Source organism: Cydia splendana, chromosome 2 (assembly GCF_910591565.1).
Source record: "Cydia splendana chromosome 2, ilCydSple1.2, whole genome shotgun sequence".
Classification (NCBI taxonomy): domain Eukaryota; kingdom Metazoa; phylum Arthropoda; class Insecta; order Lepidoptera; family Tortricidae; genus Cydia; species Cydia splendana.
In genome coordinates, this window is record NC_085961.1 from 13,689,562 (window position 1) to 13,711,806 (window position 22,245).

Genomic DNA, 22,245 nt, shown 5'->3' on the forward strand with positions numbered 1-22,245 from the left:
GAAATAATCAGAGCCAAAAACCAAAAACAACAAAAAGGTAAAAATATATGTATGTAGTAATATAAATATTTAGACGAAATCCTTCTAAAACTGATCGATTTACCGGTAGGTACACGATTGAAAATGTGTATACCTACCTCTATACCTTAATATAAATATTAAATGATGGAGTCATTATAACAATGTTGCAACTTTATTGCAAAGTAGGTATTTTGTTGCCGAAACCACGAGACAAACTATAATTATTCGCTAAAAGTTGTAAAACCTAGATTATTTAGGTAATCATTTATGTAGAGGTCGTCTGCGGTCATGAGATTGATATTGCAAAATATTACGCCAAAACCCTTCTTTTTTATTTTTAAAATTAGTTTTCTTATCTCGGAGAAAGACTCGCTAAAGTTGACGTGAACATCTTCTAGCTGCGCGAGTTTGGGAACTACTCTAAAGGATGACTCACGCTAGACCGGGCCGCGCCCGGGCTGGGGCGTCCGACATGTTATTTTCTATGACGGCTGATCGGTGATCACGTGGTGCTTTCCATAGAAAACGAAGCGCCGGAAGCTTCGGCCCGGACACGGCCCGGTGTAACGTGAGTCATCCTTTACTTGGTCTTGTTTATCAACTTGAACGTTTTGCACATCCTTGTTAGTCGAGATTAAGTCCCGTTAAAGTAAATACAAATGTGTGGAAATCGTGAATGTTAGATCAGAAATTTTACATGATTTTCAAACAAGATATATACAGTGGTATTACGAAAAGATATTAATAACTAGCTTAAATCTAAAATATCGATTTTAACATCGACCATGAATCTGAAATCTTTGATAATTTTCCAATACCTAACCCTAAAATTTGATTGTTATGTATCAAATAGGTGCAGAATGGTCTTCTGCACCTCAGAACCCTAAATTAACAGAGTCATCGGCCGCGCATTCCGGTCAAGGACGCCATTATTCTCAATAACGGGCTCCACTTGTTTCGACATCACGATTTTGTGTGCATTCGGTTTGGTAGTTTATACAGGCTGATTGGAAATTCGCCGTATTCCTTGAAAGGGGTTATTCTATGGGTCATTTGCAATGATTTAAGTCCCGTCAACCAGGGGCCAAAACTCATTGGTTTTCAAGTTATTTGAGTTTTTAGTTTTTTGTTTTAAAAACCCGCCTTACGACTAAAAAGTGGTAATTGTGAAAAAACTACTCAAATTTTGAATTAAAAAAAGCATTCGTCTAATAGCCAATAAACTACTGATTACGTGAAATAAAAAAAGATTGCCAAAACTTTCCAAAATTTTCAAAAACAAGGATTTGAAGTCACAATTTTTTGTAATTTTCCCAAGACTTTGTAACATTTTAAGGCATTACTTTAAAAAAAAGTATGACACTATGCGTACAAAATACAGAAATAAGTTCCTCAGTTCCTCAGCTTTCCAAAAAAGTACGAATGTCGACATTTTATCTTAAACTTTAAAAAATAATAATAATAATAGCAGAGTAGGCGGAAGACTTGACCTAGCGTACGTGACCATTAATCGGTTTGTTTGTGTCACTTTATTATCGCCATGGGCTTTATTTGTCCCTTAATCGGTTTGTTTATGTCATTTTAGTATCTTCTTGGGCTTTATTTGTCTTCGTTACCTTATCTTATTTTCTTGGGGTAGGGGTCACATCCTTGCCTTCGGTGACACAAACTAACTAATTATTAAGGGTCATTACGGTAATTAGTTTCTACGTAAGCATTTTTTGTCTTCGGTACCTTATCTTATCTTATTTTCAAGGGGTGGGGGTGCTTTCCATGGAGAGAAAGTTGAAACTAAGTGATTGATTACTTACTGCACGAAGATTAAATTAGGCTCGGTTGGTCCCAACCCTACTCCTGCCTTAAAATGTTACAAAGTCTTAAGAAAATTACAAAAAAATTTGACTTCAAATCCTTGTTTTTGGAAAATTTTGGAAAGTTTTTGCAAAATACTTAATGGCGATAGTGTTCTGTAGTGAAGGTTGTTTACCTTTGAATTATGTATATTGGATAGTGCCAAATGGTTATGAAACCTACTTAATAAAAAGATTTAAACAACGAAGAGATAATAAAGGTCTACTTACATAGGTTACAATAAATAAGTAGGTAATAATAGTTATATTCACCGTGAAAAATAAATTAAAGTAATTGTGCCAAAGTCAATGAGTCAATGCAGTCCAAAAGTTAAAAGGCCATCTAAACTAAAAGTAGACCATCAAGAGATAAATAGTTTTCCTTGTGGAATGTTTTTGTTACTTTTAACAGAAAATATTGCTTGTTTTGTTGTTTGTAAGTCATATTTAAAAATTGTATTGAAGTTGTAGAAGCAATAAAAATATGTTAATTACAAAGTTTGGAGTAGCAAGAAGTTCGCGGCGCGGCGCGGGCACTGTAGGGGAGCAATTTGTTCAACAGACCATTATCAGGCCACAGTATATTTACAGACAGTACCTTAATGTGATCTATTACGTATTTGACGACGGTCCTTTAAATCAAGGATCAAACTACAACTCCCGAGCCCAGTCAGGCGCGGGCGGAGCCCTTCCAAGCCACTCAGCAGAAGAACGGCAAAGGCAAGAGTGGCAAAGGCCAGGGAGCCTAGCCAAGTGACAATCGTTGATAGAAAACGCCAATCAAAAGTGAAATAATATATTGAAATAATTACGTGATATTTCATTGCATCTGTCATCCCGATACATGTTTTCTTTTCGATCGGCGTTTGTCTATGTAAGATTGACATCTTGGCTAGGCCCCCTGGTTCACCAGTGGCTAGAACAGTGAAAGCAGGAATTTATTGGCTCTCGGGCCATGAAGTTTGGAGACTCTTGCCTTTAATAACAAACAATAAGCAAACGTGTCTACCTAATAAGTAATAAGCATATGTACTCGTATATTATTCCTTTTCCATTCTAAGTTAAGATAGGTAATCTTAACTTCTAAAATATAAGAGTTCAAATTGCATTTAGATCTTTAAGAAATATAAGTAAATCATCTAGCGGCATTTACTAAAATAAAAATCAAGAAACTGCTTATTATATTTATATTGTGATGTTTCTGTAGTTAAACTTCTTGTATACTCCAGTACTAAGTTAATTTAAAGTAACAGCATCTATAAAAGTACAATACTTACATTGTATTTGTTCCAGACTCTTCGACGTTTACCGTTTTCTTTGTAGCCTTAACGTAGTTTGTTAATTTTTAGGACAGATAAAATTAAATTATTTTCTTGGCATATTATGCGTTGTATGAAGAAGAAGCTTACTTGTTGTTTGATGTACTTACCTTCAACAATTAATTAGAGTCGGGAGAGCCGAGTGCACTATAGAAGCGAGCTGTCTATTTTATTGATTGCAATAAACGATAGGTATTATGATAATTAATATTATCTTCGGTTACCGCGATAGTTACTCATGAAATAAAACTATTGAAACGGATTATATCGCGTACCTATATTGAATTCATACTACATCCTGACGTTTCGAATTCGAACCCTTTACAGCGCTCGTGGTCAATGGGTGACTGAGGAAAAACTACACTGTGGAAAAACTACACTGTGGGTAGCCACTTACAAAATAATGAACCATCTAAATTATATTTTTTTAAGGCCAGTTATACATGCAAAATTGGTTCAAATTGGTCCGTTGACCACGAACGCTGTAAAGGGTTCGAAACGTCGGGATGTAGTATGAATTCAATATACGCGATATAATCCGTTTCAATAGTTTTATATTATGATATGTACTTGTGCAATAAACCAACCATTACAACCATTACCTACCTAGCAACTACCAACCTAAAGTCAAGAAAGAATTATGCAATTTAAATAGGACAGTGAGGGAGAATTAGAAACCGTATGTGGTCAAGAGGCGTGAGGCGTGAGCCTCACACCTCACACACGCTCGGGGTAGGTACTTTTAGCGCCGGAGCTTCCGGCGCTTTGTTTTCTGTGGAAAACACCACGTGGTCACCGATCAGCCGTCATACAAAATGAAATGAAAACTCGGTAAAATCTAGCGAAATTCTGACTTCCAAAATTAAGTTGTAATTGTAAGCAATAATACAGTTTAGGTACAATACCTAGTTCAAATATAAAAACGCTACCATAATATATTGTAGTAATTTTATTACCTACTATAAGTTATTAAGTTACATAACTAGAGAATGATGACCCCACATAACAGACAAACTCAATTGTTGAGTTTTGCGGGGCTGACTATTTTTAAGAATACCTATGTATTTTATTAAATATAAATATAATATAAACAGAGAACCCCATCGAGCGGGTCGCTGGCAGTGAATGTGTTATGCATATTATAACATTTATATCGTCGTATTTTTGTTCTGTCGGGTGGTATTCCATCTACGTATCCAATATCTTGGTCCGATGTCATTGCGTCTGACTCTCATTAAGAATTAACTGATTTGCAAGACCGAAGCGTGCGTGTTTCCGAAGTGATACCATAAGTGTACCGCGAACTTTTGTGCGGTATACTAAAAAAATTTGAGACGAAATATACACTGGACAGGTGGAATACCACTCTTATTCGCCTTTATCAAATTTGTGAAGTCCTTTCGTATGTAAGGACTACCCAAAAAAAAGAAAACCTATTAGAAGGTAATGTACGGAACCCTAGTCCGTCCGTCTGTCAAAGATACACAGTAACTCTGAAATTACAAGTACTTTCTACGATGAACTACCGTTAGCGAGATGTAACTTGCTCACAGCGCCATCTACCGAGCTATTGAGACATCTATTTTTATCCTTCCCTGCTTTTTATAAATGCGACAGTAACTGCTGTCGACGGATTAATTAACTAGTGGATATTAAATTATATTGTATTAGGTGTGTCCAGTGTCGCCAAACTCACACATTCATAGTTAAGTTACAACACGGCATACAATTATACTATTTTTTTTTTAAGAATACCTCTGTATTTTATTAAATAAAATAAATAATAATGTTCCATTATTTTTTTGCTAACTAATTTACAATGTTACTAGGTCAACAATTTGTTTACGAATAGCTTGAATAGGTAATATGTTACCTACTCAGTCAATAACATTATCTATTTACCTACAACTAGGTAAAGTAAAGTAAATAGTTTATTTTTTATACTTAAACGAAAACTCAATAGGAATGGAGAGGCAGAAAATCGTCAATGATTACGAAAACGCAATGATGTAAACGACATTTCGTTTCGTCCAGAGTTCCACACCGATTAGCGTGTCGGGCCACAACGACAGCGACTAGGTAATACCTACTGTTCTTGGTTAGGTGCGAAGTGTGTGGTAAATACAAGCATGGGCTGCGTGGGAGAAATGTGAACTGTCATTGGGACGACATCTTCATAGTACTCGTATTCGACAACTGTCAACTGTCCCGAACTCGCCGGAGCGAATACAAATTTAAATTATAATGCTCTTCTATAATTGGGTAGAAATTATGACTATTTGTCAGAAAGTGGATGGTAAGTTCTTATATTGAGTGTATGGAAGTTACTGAAAGTTTAAGTGGACAGTACATATGGCCAATATCAATATTACGGCCATGATATAAAATAAGCTTAGAGAATTTAACAACCGGAGTCGCCTTTAAGAGCTTACCCCTCTGTCGAAAACCTCGCCCAATGGTCATACTTATTGTATGGATTGACGTTTATCTGACATGGTTATTTGTACTTTACGTACAAATAGCCATACATTTGACGTGCCCCTCCCCCGCAGATCGGCAGATTGTTTTGTACAGAACATTACAGACAAGGCGTCTCCAGTTGTTAAATGCTCTAAGAAAACAAGCGTAACTTTTAAGCGCGTAACTTACTTAGTGCGTCCCTATCATGTACTTTAGAGCGAGCGGGATGCATTGATACTAAAATAGTATTTGCCAACGACATAATAATATAAAGATAAATTCTTCGTTTCGAAATAAATCAAGTAAGTTCGCAGAGCATCAGACCGCTCGCTCCGTGGCCGCAAGGGCAGTATGTCGCTAACCGGTCCAGTGCCCGAGCGCCCACTGCGCTCTTATTACGCCATTTCACTTGCCTTTTCCTTCGACTTGCTGCGGAGTTGCTCAGGGATTGTACTTCATTAACTACATTTTTTTAAAAACAGGTTATAGCCAATGTGTATCCAGATAATTTGGGCAAGTACGTACATAGTTCCAACTGAACCATGTTACACTGTGAAACGACGAGTCAAATATTGTATAATCGGATATATGGGATAATAACGCTCTTGTTGTCTACTTGTACGTTAAATAAAGAAATTAGGAAAAGGAAATTAGAAAGCGACATGCGACGGAAGATCTGGCGATGGCGCGGGTTTTAGAATAGAAATAGAATAGAATAGAAAAACATTTATTTATGACAAACAAACACAGATGACAAACATGTTGACAAATATACAATGTATAACATTTAGTGCAAAATGTCATAAAACGTTTTAACGATTTGCTAATGAATAACTCTGAACGTATACTTCTGTTTAAAATTTTGCTAGCCAAATTTCTCGGCTATATCAATAGCTATTTCATACAAAAAAACATTGCTATTGTTAGTGGTATGCACGTGATTTTTTTCTATCGAGCCAACTTAGCCGGGTCCCACTGATTAACAGTCCGCCGGACGGTATCGGCCTGTCAGTTAGAACAAAATTTTGACAGGTCCGAACAACTGACAGGCCGATACCGTCCGGCGGACTGTTAATCAGTGGGCCCCTTAGAGCCATTTAGGTTAAGATTATGGTTAGAGTCTGGCCTTGAACGGAAACTAGTGTGATTTTTGGCGTTTAAACGTCGATTAAAACGAGTAAAAAATTCGATATAAAAACTACAATTTTACGTTAGCACCCTCTTATGGTGACTTGCTGTAAAATTGGTATATATACTGTCACAGATTAAATAATGGCACGTAGGTGTTTAACCGAGCAGCTAACTGACCAAATTTGGGTAGCTAAAAATAGAAATGGATAGGTACTAAAATTACTAATGCTTTCCCTTACAATATTGATGTCAAGTCATTATTTTAGAGGCCAATTTGTATTTAATGTAAAGTTTTTCGTTCTTTTGGCTTTATTTTAGATGCTGTTATTTTAGTAAAATGATGGCCAAAATATGGTGTCTAAGTAAGTTAATTGGCGCAAAAATATTAATTCACAGCCAAATTATATTATAATATTTATTATCAATTGTAAATCTAAACGAAATTAATAACTAGCTTAAATCTAAAATAGGCCCTTGAGGCATTGTACCAAGGATGCTGGCGGCATTTCCTCGCTGTATCGCAATGCTGATACGTTGTGCGAGGTAGCCACCAGCTCTTCGGTCACCAGTTACGTCAACCAGACGCTTCGCGATTTCTGCGAACAACTTATGCGCGCTGGGACTAATAATTATATTATTATTTATTAAATATTTGATGTTTCAAATTTAGGATGGCCGAAAAATTACAATAAGCCTTTATTTTTGAAAACAGATGTGCCACTGTCGTTTTCATTTTCATAGTTAGTAAATGACCGAGCGTTAGTGAAGGTCTCCGTTTCTGATTGGGCAAAAATGCTTTGGTATGTCCGGATATTCTTTTCTACAGGTCACAATTCTCAACCGATTCTCGTAATATTTTTGAGTAGGTTTGACGAATATATATATATATGGTGTATTTTGACGTGATAACGTCTTATAAATTGATGAACATCGGTAGCATGCACGAAAAAGTGTCACGTTGTGGACAGATCTCCATGGTAACGTTGTGGACAAATCTCCATGGTAACGATACGTAATGTAATGGTAATGTGTTCTTATGACGTTATCACGCAAAATTATTGTCCGTAAACCGACTTTACAGACAACCATTTTTTTTGTCGATAAATTATGTTTTTTTTTCTGTATTAAGTTATACTCGCGAGGCTCACAGAGCCACTAGTATTATTTTATTTAAATTTCCCTTGATATCGTTAACTATTCTTACTCTCAGTCGTTAAGCGGGTTAATCTGACTTCATAATTAAATCTATTGGCTCACCGCACGACAGACGCGCGCGCGTTTTCTAACAAGCTGGGAGTGGACCGCGCAGATAAGTATAATAAATCGGGAATCATTTTCGAGGGTGTGGCGTATCTGCGTTTATAATCTGCAATACTGCTGACCGGCGTTAAAACAAAACAGCGCAGCAATTATCGTGTGAACACGCTGCATCGAGAGGAAGCTCCATGATTAATTGTTAGCAATTTCCAATCGTTTCCTGGATTTCCGGGAGCGCCGGGTAATTTATGGCTTTTTCAAGCGAACGTTTGTATTTTATTGTATTCTGTACTTTAGGAGTATACTTTGTAATAGACACTCGAAGCGTTATTACGAGTATTCGCTGTTTTATTTTCAAACTGTATTATTGCGCATTCATTCTCTTCTGACTTGTTAGGTACACAAGTGATAGGTACGACTGGTATGAACAGGCATGTTTGCATGTCCAGGTAAAATGTCAAAGCTAATTTTGAGCTGATTGCTGGTCTTTTAAAAACTATACGTAAGGTGTACTTGACTACACCAATAACAGCTTTACAAAACAGTTTGAAATGTACCGGAAAGGTTGACATTTTAGGTAGGTATTCGATTTCGTACCTATTATATCAAGCAAAAATCATTAAAAATTTCAATTTTCATTCCAAATTACAATTATTCTAAAAGAACTAGGTAATATATATGTATTCACTAAAATGTCGAAAGAGTCTCTACCTCTACGTATTGGCTTCTATTCGGTTCCGGCCGGAACAATATGTAGGTACCTATTGTTCCGTAAACGTAAATGATTTAATATTGCAAGATAGCAGTACCTAAATCGATAAAATATCCAAATGAAACTTACTTGTTCAATGAACTCCGGGTTCGCGGTGTAGCCATAGCCGATGAAGATCATGGAGTGCAGCCCCAAGATCATCACCATCGTGTAGAATCTGAGACAAGAATAAATAAGTAATGGATAACTGTTATTGGCCATTTGTTATGTAAGCATTCATATGTAAAACTTTTATTTACGGCTGTTGTTGTCCTAAATATCATAAAATAAGTAAAAAAAGAGATCGTTTAATGAAACCCCACCATGCAATATGACAGTTCATAAATAAATATCTCATTGTTACATCGATTTAATATAAAACTATAAATCTAACTTAAACTAGAATTGGGGGCCTAGTCAAATGCCAATCGTTTGCGCCGTAGCAAAAGAAACGCTAATGTCTCTAAAATAAAATATTATGTATCATTTATTTTTATTTAAGTATTTTTTTTTTCGAAGTCGGAACCGACGCACGCAGCATTATACATACATCCCATTTTATTCTTCTGATTTTTTAAAGAAATTCGTACGTAGTTCTGCTATTAATGTAATATTCAATGCAAACACGTCACTCCTACATTATATTATCAATTATAGATCATTATGAAATGTGTTGGCGAAGATAATTTCTGCTCTATATCACCAATAATGACTGTAGTATGTTACGTTTAATTACAAACTAAATACGCTAAATCAGTAACTAGTGAGAAGCGTTTGACTGCTGGCTATTAACCTAATTAAAGCAAACGCCAAATTTCGCAGACGTAATCCAAAGAGAAGCTAGGGCTTTGATCCCAGCTAATATACTAAGGGTCTTAATCCACAAATGTAAGTACTGAATGTTAAAATAAATCAGTTTTAATGTATCCGACTGATTACTAGTTATGTGTGTATAACTATCCTCATACATAACGATATAAAATGTAATTACTGACACCTTTTAATTATAATGTTTAAAGCCCTATGAACATACCTACTAATAATATTACATAAACACAGGCCATTATGTTAAAACGAAATAAGTTTTTGGCAAAAATTTCATTTTTGGTACAAGCTTTTATCGCTGACTGTACTTTTCTTACGACAGACAACGAATACTCATCGAGACAATTCTAAAAACCCCTAACACAATTAGGTTGCGTTGTTTCATCACAGAGTTCCTATGGCCACCTCCTGTCTCCATCATCAGATCAGCTCGATGGTAGCATAATATTGCATTGTCATCCGATTTATACATGCATGCAAAATTTCAGCTCAATCGGAAACCGGGAAGTGAATCAAATTTAACTTGCAGTATTTGATTACAGACCGACAGACAGACAACGGTCAGGTGAAACTAAATAAAAAAGCAACAAGTTTTCTGGGTACCTAAGTTAATTGTCTCGGTTGAGTGAGAACTGATGGGAAAAATAGATAAAAGTGCAAGAACCTTCGAGGGGTAGAATCGGTGCAGTTAAACAGAATCACTTTAAAAAAGAAATTCGCATTTGCTATTTTATTTACGATTCTGATTGGAGTCAGTTAGACTGTTCCAATGTTTTTATAAAAGTGTCAATGTTGATATCACCGGCGAATTGTCTCTTTTGTACACGCTTTTACTGGTTTTATTCCGCAAATCCAAATATGTGCTACCTTAAAAATCCGATCAAGGGAAAACATTTTTTCCTCGGTTAAACGCGTTGGTGGTGGCTACAAGGTGCGATATCACGAATTGAACAATACAATGTGGATTTTCATCGAAAAACGTTTCTTAAAATCAGGAATACGGGTATTTAGATAAAGAAAGTGCTCAGATTCTCTGCAGGTTGTACAGTTTTATTAATAACACGTACTATCTCGTATTCAGAACTAGACCGAGAGAGAGAGCCAATTGACGCTTGCGAACAAGTACCTATTTCATGTAGTATTTTTTGCGTAAGGGTTTTTTTTAAATGTTTAATTACTTATTTATGTTTTTACTCTTTTGAATATGAGTACAGCTGGGTTTAGTGAGTATGTCGTGATTGTCGTGCTTAGGCTATTTAAGAGGCAAGCGATGTGCGCTTTTCCATACAAACGTAGTCCCCATTTTCCTCCCTTGACATTATGGAAAATATTTTTAAATATTTTGATGTAATACCTATGTATATTATAAGAATTAGGAGCGAAAATTCCATACAATTTTTGAAATGCTAGGAGCATAATCTCGTTTAATTATCAATAATAAAAATTGGAAATATCAAACAAAGGGGCATAGGTACCTGTGATTGATATACATGAAATTGTGTCCAAATATTTTCAATAATGTTAATATCCAATCCAGAGTAGAAAATGAGGACCACGTTTGTATGGAATAGCATTTGCGTGCGGTGGTTCACTTTCGTCTATGAAATGTACAACCAAACTCACCTCATGGCCTGGAAGCACTTGAACACGCCGCCGTCGGCGTTGCCTCCTTTTTTCAACGCTTTCCAGTTCTTCTGCACGCAGAATGCCATCACGAATTTGTTATCTAGTAAAAGAAATCCATAATTAGATTAATTAGCCCGATATCCATTCAAATACTTAATAATCGTATGACTACAAGCTTTTCTCCTACTTGAAACACACGTTGCACGATGCGGGGAAATTTCAACTAATCGAAATATTTCGATTAGAAGAAATTGAAACATGGAAGATATCTTCCATGTTTTACATTATTCCCGCTCTTGTGGATAAATTGCAATTTTCTTATCAGTTTTTGAAGAATTAAGAGAGCCTTTAAAAGCTGGGGTGATGAAATAAACAAATGAAATTTTTCAGAGTGCAATCTTTTTAATTGTACAAAAAAACAACGGGTTGCACTCCGGGAGTGCCGGCAGAAGTGAAAACTCAATAATATTGTAACAGTTTTTCGATCAGGTCACGTGTCTGTCTTACGTCTTACGAATCTTACGGTCACGTGACCTGTCGCGAGTTTAACATTTTTTCTCCGTCACAAAAAGTGCACAGCGCCGCTAAAGAAGTTTTCACTTCAAAAAATTTTTTAAACCTGGATATTTAGTGCGACTTGCATAAATGGAAAACCTGTTAGATTTACACAAAATTGCCGGTACCTTTTGATTTAAATTATAGATGCAAGTTTAAATGTAGTGCAATGTTCTCAATACTCACTTTCGAGTTGCTCGCTAGGCCAAAGGAAGTACCACGCGGTGCAGGCCAGGTTGGTCAGGAGGACGACCAGCAGGATGGCGCCGACCACCCAGTCCAGCACGTCGATGGGCAAGCTGTCGGACTGCGTCTTGCAGTAACGCACGGACAGGGTTTCCACCTGACATTTAAAAACTTTTTCTTAGATCAGTTTTATAAGTAGTTTTTTTGCAAATTAAATTCAAAGCAGATCATGTTACGGACGACAGAAACGTATATTTGGTTACTTACATATTTATAGTAATTTGAGTTCAGTTAGTCCCTCAGATAAGGAGCCCTATTTCTGAGGTTCTCCTCACTAACCACTCTTATTAAGTGCTTGGTAGCGCAGGCCTACCTGCAGGCCACAGCCTCTCTCAGTCCCTCAGGGCTATTTGCTCCGTCAAAAAAAAAAAACAACGGGTTGCACTCCGGGAGTGCCGACAGAAGTGAAAACTCAATGACTAGTCCAAAATGTCTGCAGCACTATGTATACTTGACCCATCCTCCTTTCTATTGAAAAACTTTAGTTCCGAAATTGCTGGTCAGTGAGCATGTTTAAAATTCGAAATTCAAATTTGTAGCGTTAATTGTTTAAAATTCGAATAGAAATTGTAAAGTTACCTCGCAGACCTCGCATCTGAATATATTTGGTCATGATATTTTAAGTTTTATTCACCATCAGTACTAGAGTTCGCTTTTATTAGCGATTTCATCAAGATGTAGCTTTATTGATTTTTATTTGAGTGATATAAAGTTAGAATGTAACTGTGAGATCCTCGTATTTCAGCCCGTACAAGATTAGAACATTGAGCTTTATTGCTTAACCCTTTATAAGGCCCCAGTTATACAGATATGCTACGTGAAAGTTAAATACACTACCATGTTTGTAATGTACTGGGGAACACATCTACGGCAAAAAAAAAACTAAATCATTAAGAAAAACATGTGGTCAATATATGCACTCAGCCTGTTAGTGCACTTGAGTTTTCAGATGATCGGTTTCCAATACACCTATTCTTTGACATTGACATAACAAACATAAGGTGCTCTGTACAGACTGGCGTTTAATTGACTACATACGGTAAATCGAACATTATTGTGTATCTTGTAGTGGGTAGGATTAATATAGTACATTTATTGCAATTCACGATGGAGAGTGGATTTATCAAAATTAGACCTTGTCATCATACCAATAAGAGTCTCGCCACTCGCCATCGTGAATTGCAAGAGCTATAATTCAAATTATTAGATACAGCGACGTGTATATTCTTAATAGTATAATGGAAACAATGACGATTGCTTACTTCCCTTGACAGGCATAGTGCATAAATTGACCACATACTATAGATTAATTAATTACACTAAAATTAAATACTGACCGAAAAAATATGAATGAGGAAAGAAAGCCTGATATATTCGCTATATAATACCATTATAGTTAAATAAAAAAGAGAATATTCTTCTCCGTAAATGTTTATTAACTAAGTGGTTTCCAAATCGTCTCTGCCTTATAAAGGGTTAATATAAAAGTCCAGTTTTAAATAATTGACCTGATTATGATACGTTATGACTAAAGTTGTTTGGTGAATAAAAACGAAACAGCAGGCTCAGGCATACATTTTCGCCGCGCGGTAGAAAGAGAGGAGAGACGCCTTACGCCTTACGCTGTCTCGAGTTTATCATGTTTTCCCCACCTCAAAAAGTGCACAGCGCCGCTAAAGAAGTTTTCACTTCAAAAAAAAAGGGCTATTTGCTGGACTTTCCTCTCGGATCATGGGTAAGGTTGAGTCCACGGGGTTGGTCAGTGCAGACCTACCTGCAAACCGTAGCCACGGTGTATGGAGGCGTTAAGACAGTCCCTCAGGGCCATTTCGGTGGACTCTCCTCCCGCGGCATGAGTGAGGTTGAGTCCGCAGTGCTGGTTCGCGCAGACTCCGCGGTGGAGCTTTGAGTGCTTGTAGTGCTTCGCTATGTGCATTGAGAAGTTCTGGGAAAAAATAATAGCGTATTAGGATTTTTCTTTCTTTACGACAAAATCTTAAGGAACATTGTTGTCTACACTTGAAAAGCCAAGCATGAACTGAATGAATAATCATGTAGGTAATCGGCAAATTATGGCACTTCTCAATGGCAACTTTTTAGCAGCTCCGCAATAAAACTTGTATATTGTAGTAACCTTGATGAACTGATAAAGCGGTGTCTCATCTTCCATCAGCTCCATGTCGACGATACAGTACACTGCCTCAGGGTTCCGCAGGCAGAGGTCAAAGTCGTCCAGCTCGGAGAGCACGGGCATGGAGTAGTAATCGAATTCGTGGGCGCCATCTGGTGAAGGCAACGTGCGTTAATACAGGTACTTACAGGTGATTGTAGTTAAGCAGCGTGAAGTTGCCACTCGTAGGAACTAGGCAGAACCGCAGGACTATTAGCCTTCGGCACTCTTAATTGTTTGGTGTAGGTTGAAAACGCTATGGCGGAAAATTTTGTGACGCTTTTTATGTTCACTTCCATTGGATGTCAATGTGATTATTTCTTATTTTTTACCTTGCAATAAAGATTAATTGGCCTGATAAGCCCGTTTATATAATGTTCTCAAGCATGCGTAGAAATATTCTCATTACGTTTGTGATAAATTATCACTGATAATCGTCGAAAAATAAACATTTATTTGGCGTCGTACTGACTGAACTTAGTATTCAGTAGAACCTAAAGTGTCATTCTATGGAACTTGCTAACTATGTAAACAAACCGCTATATTGAAATTGTCAAAGAAGACACTTTGAAGAGACTTTTGTTTACATAGTAAGTTCCATAGAATGACACTTTAAGGGGCCCACTGATTAACAGTCCGCCGGACGGTATCGGCCTGTCAGTTGTTCGGAACTGTCAAAATTTTGTTCTGTGTTAATCAGTGCCCTTTAGAGACGGCATTATAATCCCTAAGAATGTGGGACAGTCTTTTTAGTTACGAAACCATATTCTATGAGCGTAATCTTAATGACGGTGTTATTCAGTTTAAAGTAGAAATCTTATAAAGTTTTACATGTAGTAAATTAGGAAATACAATGATCTCTGTTAAACCCTGTTTATCCACCCATTTGCATGTCACAATCGATCCTGTTCCAATCGGCACTCCTAATTTTATTTGCACACTTGAGCATGATATAAGCAAGTTAAACTGAGCCTACTGCGTAAGGTATTTTTGCACTTTCAACAGCGTTGTAAGCAAACCTGCCATTCGAAACGCGTTTCAACACATCCTAAGTAAGCCTAATGCTTACCTAGTTGCTTCATACTAGCATACTCCTCATCAACATCCGATAGGGAAAAAATACAATATGTATATAATTACGAGTACAGACAAATTCGTGTAACGTTTGTAATATTTGGGTAATAATGAAATGTAGGTAAAAAATTCGGGATTGTAATTTAACCCTTTATAAGGCAGAGACGATTTGGAAACCACTTAGTTAATAAACATTTACGGAGAAGAACATCCTCTTTATTATTTAACTATAATGGTATTATATAGCGAATATATCAGGCTTTCTTTCCTCGTTCATACTTTTTCGGTCAATATTTAATTTTTGTGTAATTAATTAATCTATAGTATGTGGTCAATTTATGCACTATGCCTGTCAAGGGAAGCAAGCTATCGTCATTGTTTCCATTATACTATTAAAAATATACACGTCGCTGTATCTAATAATTTGAATTATAGCTCTTGCAATTCACGATGGCGAGTAGCGAGACTCTTATTGGTATGATGACAAGGTCTAATTTTGATAAATCCACGCTCCATCGTGAATTGCAAGAGCTTATAATTTTTTCAGTGATATTCGTATATTAATCCTACCCACTACAAGATACACAATAATGTTCGATTTACCGTATGTAGTCAATTAAACGCCAGTCTGTACAGAGCACCTTATGTTTGTTATGTCAATGAATAGGGGTATTGGAAACAGATCATCTGAAAACTCAAGTGCACTAACAGGCTGAGTGCATATATTGACCACATGTTTTTCTTAATGATTTCGTTTTTTTTGGCGTAGATGTGTTCCCCAGTGCATTAGAAACATGGTAGTGTATTTAACTTTCACGTAGCATATCTGTATAAATGGGGCCTTATAAAGGGTTAAGACCAAGTAGGTTGGTGTTCTTCTCTCACTCTCACTCTCACTCTCGATGAGCGTAAGCGTGAGCGAGATGGATGTGTGTGCTCGCGACCGCGGATATCATATTTTTAAATTTTAATTTGTTGTAAGTTTTAACAAAAAAAAAAGGGATCGATGAGTTCGCTCAAAAATAAAATTGCACATTTTTAGAAGCAATTTTTATATTTTTTTAGCTGTTGTGCATATATTGTTACTATAATTTAGTGCGTTTTAGACCTATGTTCGTGATTTATTTTTATCAAACGAAAGTCAAAAAATCTGGATTCGAATCGACGAAGTCTCTAGAGAAAATCCTCAAAATTGCTAGGTAATTAAAATTTTGGCAACCGTATTGTGATCTAAAAAAGCGGTAAAATTTTTCAAAAACTCCGGTCTTTGAACCTACAGCACCTAAAGTTTTTCTTTTTATTGCTTTTTCCTTTGTGTATGTTTATAATAGGTATACGAGTGGAATGTTTATTCCCAGAACGAAGGTTTTTTAGGTGTTTATTGAATGTAATACATTCTAGGAAAATATCAACCAATATTAATACCATCCTCCCAAATTATTGACACAAGAGCAGTATTCAGATCTTTAATTCTGTGACGGTTTTATTAAATGGGGTAACTTTTATAGGTACCTAATCAATAATGTAGTAATAGTAGTTTATGTGACTGCTACATAATGAAAGGCATTAAAATACGAGTGTGGGTTTATGAAACGAATGAAATAAGTTTCATAATAGTATCACACGAGTGTTTTAATGCCTAATTATGTACAGTTACATACACTGCTTTATCTACACACATATTATAAACTTTCTATGATATATTCACTAACCTCATATTACAGCCGACATTGGGGCACTTTCCTCTCTGGCGGAACTCGCGGATATGAGCTGCCGTCTCCGAAATATCTTTATCGCACATTTTACACGAAACTTTTGTTATAGTTACTTTAAAAACAACAAAATAAATTATTTTTTACTTACAAATTAATTAAAATATAAACTGTACGTCAAATGGCGGCAAAAGAAAACTTATTTCACGCATGTCACGCATCCGTAGTTTTTTTTTAATTCAGAGACAAACTAGAGTCGGGGTCGATTACCATATCGTCCGATACCAACTTACATGCGGGATTTGTCAATATTGTATGCAATTGTCATTTGATTTCGAATAAAACGTCATCTCGACTGATATTAGAATAGGGGTCAAATCAAATTGCTTTTTTTTTCAGAGATGTTCGAAATTTGAATGCATTACCAAATCGATTTTGATATAGTAATGAAGCTATTACCACATTTTCACAGATAAGAAATTTGCTGTAACAAAACAGTTTATCGTAATGTGGGCCATTATTTACGGATTTTGAAGGCGTCATAGAGAGTTTATGATATGTGTGTAGATAAAGTTATTTTTAAAACTGTGGAGCTACGCGCAATTACAGCAGACTGTTCTATCCACCACACACAACAACAACGGTATCAACTATTGGAAAAGTCATTAATTAGATTACAATATTATTCTGCAAAAAAAACAAATAAAACTACTTTTCCAATGACTGTTTTATGTGTGCTGGGTAGTTTATCGTTTCTTTACCTAGGTGCTAGATTATAATGTTACCGTAAAAACAAAATACTTATAATGTTAGTGAAAACGCGTTTTCTCTAAAAAGGGGTTATTACATATTAAGGTAACATAGATATACTTTCCAAATATCAATAAACAATAAAAACGCAACACTTAGTTGTCAATACAAAAGTTCAATGCAGTTCATTCACTTGTATTGCACAAGGTTTTGTTACCGGAACCACATCATTGTTTCAACAACCTGTAAACACTAAACACAGGTATAGGTACCGTCTTCAGGGAGGATATAACGTTATATAGTATTTATTGATTAATTATTTTATTTCATGGTGTAAGGAATATATATTAGAAAAAAACTTGTTCAAACCGCAAAAATGTAAAAGCTAGCTCAAAAAATAGTTTAAACAAGTATGTACTAGAGTTATACCAAGAAAAGTCTGCAGCGATTTTGATAGCCCACGCAGTGCAAGTGTTATTTTAAACGTCAAACTTCTATGAAATGATGACGTATAAATAACACTTGCACTGCGTGGGCTATCAAAATCGGTGAAGACTTTTCTTGGTCTAACTCTATAACAAAATTAATTAAAAAACATCGAAAAATCTAGTACGACAAAGCCTACGGCTGACACCATCGACATGCAGTCGGTGAGTAGCAGTCTCATACAAACTGCTGTTGGGACGCAGACATCAACAGATAGAAGGTGACCCAACAGGGTCACCTGTTGAGCTCATGCCAACCGCAAAATAAAGAGACAAAAGCTTTGATCTAAAACATGAACACATAAATTGAGACAAATTCCAGACCTAATTTTTTATAAGTTTCATGGTCGGCAGATACTGTTGTTATTAAAGTTTAATTGATAATAGTTATAATTTGTAGCATTAATAAATGAAGAATGCGGTGTTGTAAGCCGCGGCGGTCCGCGACGGCGCTTTCGCAAGGACCACTATCTGGCATTTACGCAAGTTTAGTGCAATTTTGCCGGCCTTGGCCGTGGTTCATAATGTGATAATTTAGTAGGTGATAGTATCTTCGGTGATTTTAAATTCAAAACAAGGACTATATAAAATTTACCTGATCATAAACGGGTCTCTATTGTTTCCCAAATAGTATTAAAAAGTCATAATACATATACATAATACATATGTATATTGTTTGTCCGAATTTTCGTTAGCCATAATTGGTTTTTCTCAGAAACGCGTAACTTTTCAGGATTGCCATAAAACAAACCTAACCTAACCTAACCTATCTATAGAATAACCTTACGAAAATCCTGAGAAGTTAACGGTTTCAGTTTTATGACTAACGATAGTATGACAAACAATACATTTTGACTTAAAACTTTATGGGAAAGGGACGCCATCATAAACACTGCATTTACCGACTTAAATAACATAACATTTAACGCATCAATCAACATTCGTTTTAGAAGAATGATCTGGCAGATGTAAAATCAGTAAAGGGTAATTAATAAGAAGGTTACGTTAGTAAGCTTTGGTGGCCGAGTGGATCTGACGTCCGGCTTTCAATCCCGAGGTCACACGTTTAAATCTTGGCTCGTTCCAATCAGTTTTTCGGAACTTATGAACGTAATAAATATCATTTGATATTGATCACTAGCTTTTCGGTAAAGGAAGTGAGAAAACCCGCATACATCCGCGAAGAAATTCAAAGGTGTGAAGTCCCCAACCAGCATTGGGCCAGTGTGGAGTGTGATCTATGCCCATCAGTGGGAGATTACTATACATTCATTTCATTTATTTTACGAGATGGAGATAAATACGAGTGGGTGGCTCAGTTGTCACAAAATGACCACAACATAATTGGAACAATATTAACACTCATTTCCTGTTCGTAGGTAAGTAGCTTTATTTGAACTGCTGGCCCTGTAATTTCTCATTTTACCTCAGGATTCCCGGAATCAGATAACGAGAAGATTTACCTTGTTTGTTTATCTCTTATAATTATATTTATAAGTGCGGTGAATGTAGCTCGCTCAACGTAGAGGACGCGTCGAGCAAGCTCGGACAAGGTTATATTTTTGGAACATTCGTCAATATTGAATATCGTTACGAAACCCATACGCAAATTGTAGGTTTCTATATAGTGTCATTCTATGGAACTTGCTAACCACGTAAACAAATAGTGTAGTAAATAAAGGTAGTGGACCCCGCAGTAATTCCTCAGCCAGAAAAAACTTTACAGTATAATAAAGTATCAATAAATAAAAAGTATTGTATAAATTTCCAAAGAATAATAATAATAGAATTAAAGTAAATACCTAAAGTCTTAAATCGTTAATATCTTTTTACGGAAAAATGCTCCGTTTAAACTTTCTTAACCAGACATATTCATGTAACGTATTGCAACAATATATTAAATATCAAAAAAATATCCCAGCAAAAATACCAGTATTAATAAAATAAACGTTTTTTGGCGTGTCTTGGACCGGAAAATTGCTCAGTCTAATATTTTCACTGGAATGCCATTTTATTGCCGTTTTATACCTACAAAATGAAAATCTAAAAATTTTCCACTCTCAGTTTTTAATAGTTTTATAATACATACATTTCGATACGCATTTTTTTTTGATTTTTTTACCCACTGCGCCAATTTATATTCTAAGATCATATAAGAAGAAAAAAATGACAGAGCAATTTTCCAATGAAAATGAGCGTCAAAAAAAGGAAGTATCATAAAAAAATATTCTCATGTTTGACAAAAATTTTAGATTTTTTTCTAGTATCACATACTGATACAAATAACTTATTTTGTAAAAAAATTTTGGACTGAGGAATTACTCGGTTCAATATATAATCAGATTTGTGTTTTTACCTAACTTAGGAGTGTTTTTTTTTTGGATATTTATAATGTTAGTCTCGGCTCATACTATACAATAACCAAGGTAAATTTCATCGACTGAGAAATTAATGCATGGGTCTCCATACAACAACTTGCTTCATTTACTACACTAAAAACTCACTAGTAAATTCATCATTCTTTGACAATTTCAATATGGCGGTTTGTTTACATAGCAAGTTCCATAGAATGACACTTTAATTTCCGATGGGGCGTAGAGCATTTAGTAACTGGAGACGCCTTGGCTGTCATTTTCTGTACAAACAGTCTGCCGGTTGTTGCGGGGGAGGGGTACGTCAAATGTATGGCTATTTGTACATGATTTGTACGTAACGTACAAATAGCCATATCAGATAAACGTCAGTCCATACAAAAGTTTTCACAATCGTGCAAGGTTTACGGCAGAGGGGTAAGCTCTTAAAGGCGACTCCGGTTATTAAATGCTCTAAGCGATGGGGTAATCTAGCGGAAAAAGTATAGACGAAAGGGATTTTGCCTAACTTCATGAGCACGCTATTAATTTCATAAGGTAGGTCTAACTCTCGTAGGTAGGTACCAAATGTGACTCTCCACGGGAAAAGGTGCCTTATGACGGCTGGCGCTTACGTCGCAAAGCACCGCAATAGTATTGGAGCGGCGTTTAATAGCGTAAGCGCCAACCGCCATAAGGTACCTTTACCCGTGGGACGTCACAAATATCTTCCTAATATTTTAATACTTACTTATAAAAATTGTATGTGGTGGACCTATGGTGTAGGTTGTAACGGACCTATGCTGGATGTGTGTATATTTTGATGATCATTTTTAGGTACCTATTTCCCGAGGTACTGTATATTGATGATCGAAAATAGCATTTAATTTATTGCCAACATACCTATATTACTTTATTGTCATAGGCTACAATATGAATCTTGAAGAATGACATTAGATACGCGGCAAATAAATCGTTTTAGTACGTGATTGGTTATTAATTACTGACCTCTGTTCACCTAAGCATTAAGCACGTCTTGAAGTGTAGAACTCATTAGAGCACCTATACCGGCAGTGAAGATGTAGGTACCTCCCTTTTTTATTAGTAATAATGGCTTCTCTGCTACCAGGGCAGTACCTTCCTTAGCTACAGTAAATGTAGCTGTAATATTGTAATTATAGGTAGGTAAGTATATAATAACAATGCTTGATAGGTAAAATCGTTTTGTGATATCCTGGTGACAAATGGTATTAGATTTCTTTAATGATAATATTGCATTTAACAGTGCCCGTTGTGATGGCGATGCCACAAGAGAGCTGTAAATTTTAAACTGTTCGAAATGCATTAGGTATGTATGTTATAGAAAGCTTATTGGATGTTAAAATGATATAAACAAAATAAAACACGTTTGTTATTCGGTCAATTACGATCAACATTTTGTATCTATGGAATTATATAATTGATCGAGCAAGTCTCGTGATTTGTTTGTTTACATTGTTTTCAAGCCCGAATGGAAGAGAGAGACTATCAAGATGTTTGAATTCCGTAGTTTTGCCGCTATGTCAATATTTTTTATGATTTTTTACATACATACATATAATCACGCCTATTTCCCGGAGGGGTAGGCAGAGACCACGGATTTCCACTTGCTACGATCCTGAC

The 22,245-nt window shown here is 36.0% G+C and overlaps 2 protein-coding genes across 2 annotated transcripts in view; one reads left to right on the forward strand and one right to left on the reverse strand.

The window, feature by feature from the left end:
• Nucleotides 1–22,245, forward strand: part of LOC134800998 (uncharacterized) — a 201,707-nt gene that overhangs the window by 119,597 nt on the left and 59,865 nt on the right. The window lies entirely within an intron of this gene.
• Nucleotides 1–22,245, reverse strand: part of LOC134804436 (O-acyltransferase like protein-like) — a 37,992-nt gene that overhangs the window by 12,625 nt on the left and 3,122 nt on the right. Inside the window, exons 2-6 of the mRNA XM_063777479.1 lie at nucleotides 14,176–14,324; nucleotides 13,816–13,986; nucleotides 11,982–12,138; nucleotides 11,238–11,340; nucleotides 8,880–8,967 (exon numbers count right to left, since the gene is read on the reverse strand). Of these exons, the coding sequence (XP_063633549.1) occupies nucleotides 8,880–8,967; nucleotides 11,238–11,340; nucleotides 11,982–12,138; nucleotides 13,816–13,986; nucleotides 14,176–14,324 (668 nt within the window). The remainder of the gene's footprint in view (nucleotides 1–8,879; nucleotides 8,968–11,237; nucleotides 11,341–11,981; nucleotides 12,139–13,815; nucleotides 13,987–14,175; nucleotides 14,325–22,245) is intronic.